We start from the raw sequence: 6,813 nt of genomic DNA, 5'->3' as shown, positions 1-6,813 counted from the left end.
AGGGTCCTTGTTCACTGTGTTGCGCATGTGAGTATTATTTTTTCAAATCTGTGGGGAAGCCACTACTTTTTTACTGTTTCCTGATTTATCCAATAATAAGGCCTGAGAAGAGAAAGAATTTACTATAAAACTTTTGAGCTGACCATTTTATTGAAAGACGTGAGTCACTTATGAGAAATTTGAGAATCAATTCCAGGTAAGGTTAGGACATGTGTTTGTGATAAAATATCAGAAAACCTCTATAAATCAGCCTCACTAAACTCTTTTAAAATTCCTGAAACTTTCCAGTGAAGAAAAGTCGTCTTTGCTTTTCCAGTTTTCCTAGTTTGCTAACCTGTTCCATAAATGTGGATTTGATCCCTCAGCTACCCGAGCAAACCCAGTTGATGCGAGTAAAATCCCAGCAGATGTTTTAAAACTGAATTCAATTAACGTCAACCCTTACGTGCCACCGTTAATTTTTCTTTGCCGAAATCCAGTGCAGACAGTAGAAAAGCAGGAATAAGCAGGGAAGCCTGGAAACACTTACTGATATCTGGTACTTGTCGGTAATCTTTCTATGTTCATCTCTGTCATATTTCAATAGTTCAGATGTGAGGTGTGGGCCAAATGAGAACGTTAGCAGTTTCCTCAGAAAAGTTCCATTTTGCATTCATCTAGTTTCTGGCTGTCTGGCCTCTGACCACAGCTGGCAGCCTTTACCCATCTGAAGCAGACATTATGCTTTTGTTATTAAAAGCAAAAACCGCAGCATAAAAGCTGCTGTCTTGAATTTAAAAGTAAATGGATATTTTTTTTTGTATTAATTTTTTTTCCTGGAAGGTTCATGGGATCTGCTTGTTTGAGATTAGTAAGACAAAAAATGAACCAAGCTATTGGTCCAGTCATACAGAGACCGGACAGCCCTCAGTAAGGCTCCCAGGGCCCCCTACACAGGATACCACAGGGGACGCGGTCGAACGCCTTCTCCAAAACTACGAAACACATATGGACTGGATGGACGAACTCCCACGAACCCTCCAGCACCCTAAATAGGGTGTAGAGATGGTCCACTGTTCCACGACCAGGACGGAAACTGTTGTTCCTGGATGTGAGGTTTAACTATTGGACGGACTATACCTACAATATAATTTAATATAATGTAATGTAATGTAATATAGTGTAATGTAATGTAATATGGTGTGGTGTAATGTAGTATAATATTTTCTGGTTATTTTTCAGGATTACCGGTAATTTTTTTAAACAAACGCACACCCTCCCTCGCCCCAGCTCTGATACGACAGGTCGGAGTGACGTCACCGGCTCCCTGTGTGAAACATGGCGGCTGCCATGGAGCTGAGATGCTGGGGAGCAGACTGGGGTTTGCCTTCTGTTCACACCGACTCCCTCGTAGTTCTGGTAAGGCTGTCGCCGCGTCAGAGCGACTGCTCTCGGCCCTTGCAGGGCTGCGCTTCGGAAGCCTGCTTTTCTCCCCGGTTCTTCCTCTGTCTCCTCCATTGTCACTTTCTCGTTAGCCCCCATGCTAACTCTGCAGCCTGCAGATATCAGCTGCTGGGCAGGAAAGCACGTTCAAAGCTTACTTTAGTGTCGCCGCTGCAATCAGGTCCGTGTTCACTACAGGGTTTGACCTTCATGAATGACTGCATGACCTTAGTCTTCCTCCCTGTGACAGAGGAGGGCTCCTTCAAGGTCAGCTTGTTGTTCAGGCTCTTTTTTAAATTGCTTTTTTATTAGATATTCATCAAAAATGTCAAAGGCAGAAGACTTGTGGGGAAATCAACACGTGTCTGGTGTTTGCTTGTTATTTGACATATTCTTGTTGATCCGAGTATGCATCATGTGATCGTTGTCACCTCTAGGTGACACAAATTTTCCAATTAAATAAATCATTTTAGAATCTAAATCTGTGGTTTAATTGATATTTTCTGGTTTTATTGGCAGCACTCTGACCTATTTATTAGTATTTATCCAATCCAACACATCAGAGTTGACCACAGAGAGCCCTTTGTGTATTTTCTCTTATGCCTCGGATTGTGCCCTAAACTCAACAAAGTATTTCTAAACCAAAACTCCATGCTTATCCTGAAGTAACCCAAGTACACACCATTTTTTTAATGTAAACATGCCTGTCGCTGCAGTAAAGCTATAAAAACCTTGTGTTTTGGATCACTCCTATCAAATAGTATTCTGCTGAAAACTTTAGCATACAAATGGGTCTTTTGGTGTGGATTTTATACGGATGTTTCATGTGTGTGCTTCTCTTTCAGGCATACTCCAGGTTTTCTGGCGCCAAACTGACGGTTTCCCACATTGACTGGACATGGAAAACTCTAACAGGTGGGCTGCAGCGACTATAAACGACAACCTAAAGACACAGTGGCAATGTTACCACTACTGCAGAGCTACATGACCCCTTTAGAAACCTCCTTTTTATAAATGTTTACCCAGAACAGCAGCTGGGAGAGGACTGAAAAAGATTTTACAACCTCAGTAGGAAATTGTGTTTTCACCTCTGCATTCTGGGTGTTTATGTTTCTGTGTGTTTTATCAGAGAAATTACTCCACTCAAGGCACTTTTCAACTCGTGAGACATTTATGTGCATTATGTATACTTGATATGATTTCTTAAATTACTCTAAGCATTAAAAATACTGCACTAAAAAAACTTTTTTTTGGATATAAAGTAATACAATGATTAAGAAATAAAGAAAAATGTAACAAAGATGTTAGAAGATGATTTCATCTTCCAGTGTAATTACTCATAATTATAAATAGAAGTTTTTGCAGTAATGTATACAGTACACACACACGTCACATTGGATGCATAAATATCATGATTAGCAGTTAAAGTCAAGTCGAGTATGATTTGTTTCTTGAAAGGGAGTGTAAAGAAACCCACCCCTACTAAGTATTTATAATATTTAGATATTAGATATAAAATAAAGTGTTTAGTACTTTCTTTTTGTTTTGGTTGAAATGAAATCAAGTTTTAAAGGTCAGTGTGCTCTAAAAGCATCATGTGGAAACATAGGAAGCAGCTCACAGCTGTCATAGTTTGGATTAACAGGTACTATTTGCAGATTGGAAGAATTGAATTCAGACATTCTGCACTGATCTCAAGGCGGACGTCCTCCTGCACTGCATGATTTTGGTCTCATTTGTTCTCAGCGAGCAGTCCAGAGTTACTTTGTGGAGAGTCTGTAGTTCAGGAACCCGCACAGATTCTCAGTTTTATGAGGAAACAGGTGAGATTTTGCTTTTATTCAAATAAATTATAATTAAATCAGCCGATTCACTCTATCTGAAGGTTTTTTTTTTTTTGCAGAGGTTCAATGCAGATTATGAGTTGACAGCCAGACAGGGAGCAGATACAATGGCCTACATTGCCTTGCTTGAAGAGAAACTCCGGCCAGCTTTGGTAACATCGCCTCTTAACTGCTTTTTCTTAAAGACCTGCTTCGGTGAAATTTTTTTTTAACATGTTCTTGTAGCATTTTACTCATTATGCAGGGCATATATAAAGAAATTTATTATTCAAATTCCTTAGTATTTCTTCATTGAAATCGTGGTCAGTCAGGAGCAGACAAAAAAATGCTGTTTGTAGTTATGTACAAACCACAATCGGCAGGCCACAAGCTCTCTGCTCTGCTCCATTCTTGTGCATTCACTCTAGATAAAGAGATCCATCTCTTTTAAACTGTACGGCTGGATAGCTCTGATATTGCTCACCATTTTTGTTGCACCGGGCTCGTGAGGGGCTGTAAGCTAGCTTGGAGAGCGTGTAAACAGAGGCATGATGGGAAATGACTGCATGCTTCTCCATGCCAACAGTCCCGCCCACAATACAGAGGCGAGTTTCTCATGAACTCCTGCTGCTCTGTCCAAAAAACAACCAAGCTCATTTGATTTGACCTAAAATCTGCAGAATTATTCTAAAAGATCACTGGAATTGCTTTTACAGTAGATCAAAGATCATTGGAATGAGTCTTTTACAAATCCCAACCATTGACTAAAAGAGATTTTTTTCTTTTTCTTACTTCAATAGCTTCACACATTTTGGGTGGACACTGAAAACTACACCAGCCTGACAAGGCCGTGGTTTGCCTCACGCTCACCTTTCCCATTAAACTTTATCGTCCCGAGTCGCCTCGCCAGGATGGCGCTCTCCCGCATCCTCCTCACCAAAGGGGAGGCACCGTTACACAGAATCTCGGAGATAGAGGGAAAGGTGAGAGCGGTTGTTTATGAGACATGAATAGTGTGGTCTGTCGACTCTTCCTGTGCGCCATCTGAGAGCGATTTGTGGCTTAGAGATGTAAATTATTCCCACTCTGCTTCAGATTTACAGTGACGCTAAAGAGTGCCTGAACCTTCTTTCCTACAGACTGGGAACTGCAAACCACTTTTTTGGCAACTCGTAAGTCTATTGATGTTGAAATATTTATCGAATGAACTGTTTATAGAAAAAACAGGGAAAACAGAATTGATTATTTGCAGTCAGACTGTGTATATATAACATTTTAATTGACCTTAAATGTACTTTTCCTAGCTCTAACATGCTTATTTTTGGGGGGTTTATGTCTGTGTGTGTTTCTGATCACAGGCCAACCAGTCTGGATGCCTTTGTGTTTGGCTTCGTTGCTCCTCTGCACAGAGCGAGTCTTCCCAGCAGCCATCTGCAGAGCCATCTCAAACAGCTGGAGAACCTCACGCACTTCTGCGACAACATCCTTGAAGTGTACTTCAGCTCGGACCACCCCTGTAAGATCTGGGCACACGTTGGCTCTCTGCAAAGCTAACCTCATCAGCTTCTCACCACTTCTCAGTTATTAGCTCCCAGCACTTCTTTCCTGTACTTTACTTTTGATGTTCGATGAACTAACACGCTTCCTGCTTGGCTCACTTTTTCTTCCATCTGTCTTTTCTCCATTTGTTTTTTTTTTTCTCCTTGTCTCTCCAGGTCCCCCTCCTCTTCCTCCTCCTGCTGTTCAGGAATCGATGGATGCCAACCTTCAAAAACTAACGCAGCTTGTAAACAAAGAGTCCAACTTGATAGAGAAGGTGCTCCTGCTTTCTTTTTCTCTTCTTTTGCATGGTTACTTTTTACTTCACCATTCCATCTACTGTAGCTCACAGCTTGTTAATTAGTGATAGCTATGCTTTTTTGCATGTGGGAACTAAGTCATCTGTACATTTTGCTGTAGATGGATGATAATCTTCGCAGCAGCCCGCAGCACAAACCCCACAGACTTGACCCCAAACCCAGCCTGTCCAGTGCAAACAGCTCCACTCCTGCCTAACAGCCAAGCTTTCAGCTCTGCTCCTGCCTCATGGAGCGCTCAAAGCTAGCGGCTTTGCTCTGACTCAGCGTCTTCTAAAGGGGAAAAAAAAGTCTAATGGCTGCAAACGGAAAATACATTATTGGTTAATTGGGTTATGTAATTACTAGAGGCTATTTAATAATACTTAGAATTGCTCTTGAGGTTTGAAGGGAGGAACCAGCATGTGTAATGTATTTAAAAAGAAGAGTGCATGGTCAAAGATGCAATACTGAGAAGTAGCTCTGGATTAAAGGGACACAGAACGTTCAAAGAAACAAAAGAGGAAATGACAGGAAATGACTTTAACCTTTGAGTTTCCTAATTTGCTCTTCTTTCTTCTTTTAACCTTAAACTGCTTTTGTTTTGTTGAAGGGTTATGTACTTTCTGTTGCACTCACAAGCTAAGCTACTAATGTCAGTCAAGTATAAAAGTAAAAGCATCCTACAACTGAAAATCAATGTACTTTTTGAGAATTCATCCAGTTATTTTCATGTATTCATGCTCTTGTACATTGGCCTCAGCTACAGTAAAGAAGTCTATTTTGGACGATGCTTCAGTATGTATGCAGTCAGGATCATTCCTTGCCTTTATCTCCACTGTTATTTATACATAGTTGTAAATATTTGGAAGGATTATAACGATTTTTTGGGGTCATTTTCTCTAAATAAGACCAAGTTAACTCACCTAAATTCTTTTTGACACACAAGTGAACAAGCTTTGCACTTTATTTTAAGTTGGTCATTGATGCTAATTTTTGTTTTAACCCGATGCCTAATATTTATTTAATTGTGAGCCTTTTTTTCCTGCTATATAATGATCATTTTCTGTACCTCTGTTGTTCATTTTGTCTGAGCTGAAGTGTCCTTTCATTGACATTTTGTTTGTGTTGTGGTTTATTTTTACCGTTTCTTTTCAAACTGTTCATAATTTGATATGTTTTTCAGCTGCAATGAAATCGTGTTCATACATTCAGAAATATTCTGCAGCACAAGGTGATTTCTCTGCTGGTGTTGTTTGGTTTGTGTGTGCTTCCAGCATCACACCACACAAAGTGTGGCTGCAGCGGGCCTTCATGACTGCCTGTGTTTCTGTTTGTGCCGAATGCCTACCGTGTCGCTCTTCGTTCACATTTTAGTGGTTGGTTTTTTTTCATGATCTTCATTTGATGTGCCCATAATGTGCTGACATTATAAAAAATCCACATTTTTTTCTCCTTTTTTGAACAAATTAAAAATAAAATGTCTCTTTTCAGACAGTCTTCTCTAATGTAAAATGTGTTTTTTAAGGAACTGCACCCATTTTCATTTAGTTGCGAAAGATTTCCTGGCTGTCCACCGCCCTTGAGCGATAGATGGGTTGTTTGTTTGGATGTCGAAGGATAAAGTCTGTCTGGTTTGGCCGTAGACATGGAAAACATTAAAGCAATCGGAGAGAAAAATGATGCAATCATTCCAGAAAGGTAGGGAAGTTGCAGGAAAAGGCAGCCGTCAC

The 6,813-nt window shown here is 40.3% G+C and overlaps 1 protein-coding gene across 2 annotated transcripts; it reads left to right on the top strand.

Annotated features, from left to right (window-relative positions):
- Window positions 1–1,240: 1,240 nt before the first annotated feature.
- Window positions 1,241–6,577, top strand: mtx3 (metaxin 3). Of its 2 annotated transcripts, XM_011479231.4 has the most exons (9): window positions 1,241–1,398; window positions 2,268–2,337; window positions 3,169–3,245; window positions 3,326–3,418; window positions 4,046–4,228; window positions 4,341–4,417; window positions 4,604–4,761; window positions 4,961–5,061; window positions 5,205–6,577. In XM_011479231.4, exons 1-9 carry the CDS (start codon window positions 1,318–1,320, stop codon window positions 5,298–5,300), a joined length of 936 nt encoding a protein of 311 aa, XP_011477533.1. In that variant the 5' UTR covers window positions 1,241–1,317; the 3' UTR covers window positions 5,301–6,577. The 2 variants fall into 2 exon arrangements, with proteins under 2 accessions (XP_011477533.1, XP_020561636.1); XM_020705977.3 differs by lacking the exon at window positions 4,961–5,061.
- Window positions 6,578–6,813: the final 236 nt, after the last annotated feature.

The sequence above is a fragment of the Oryzias latipes genome, chromosome 9 (assembly GCF_053564925.1).
Source record: "Oryzias latipes strain Hd-rR chromosome 9, Olatipes_Hd-rR_3.1".
Classification (NCBI taxonomy): Eukaryota; Metazoa; Chordata; class Actinopteri; order Beloniformes; family Adrianichthyidae; genus Oryzias; species Oryzias latipes.
The sequence above is the reverse complement of the archived record's forward strand: the minus strand, read 5'-3'. Positions and strand labels throughout refer to the sequence as shown.

What these genes read in the sequence shown, in the direction of transcription:
- mtx3 (XM_011479231.4), top strand. Translation starts at nt 1,318, where the DNA reads ATGGCGGCTGCCATGGAGCTGAGATGCTGGGGAGCAGACTGGGGTTTG. An exon ending in CCGACTCCCTCGTAGTTCTG is followed by an intron (nt 1,399 to 2,267) that starts GTAAGGCTGTCG and finishes CTTCTCTTTCAG; the next exon opens with GCATACTCCAGGTTTTCTGG. An exon ending in CTTCAGCTCGGACCACCCCT is followed by an intron (nt 4,762 to 4,960) that starts GTAAGATCTGGG and finishes TTGTCTCTCCAG; the next exon opens with GTCCCCCTCCTCTTCCTCCT.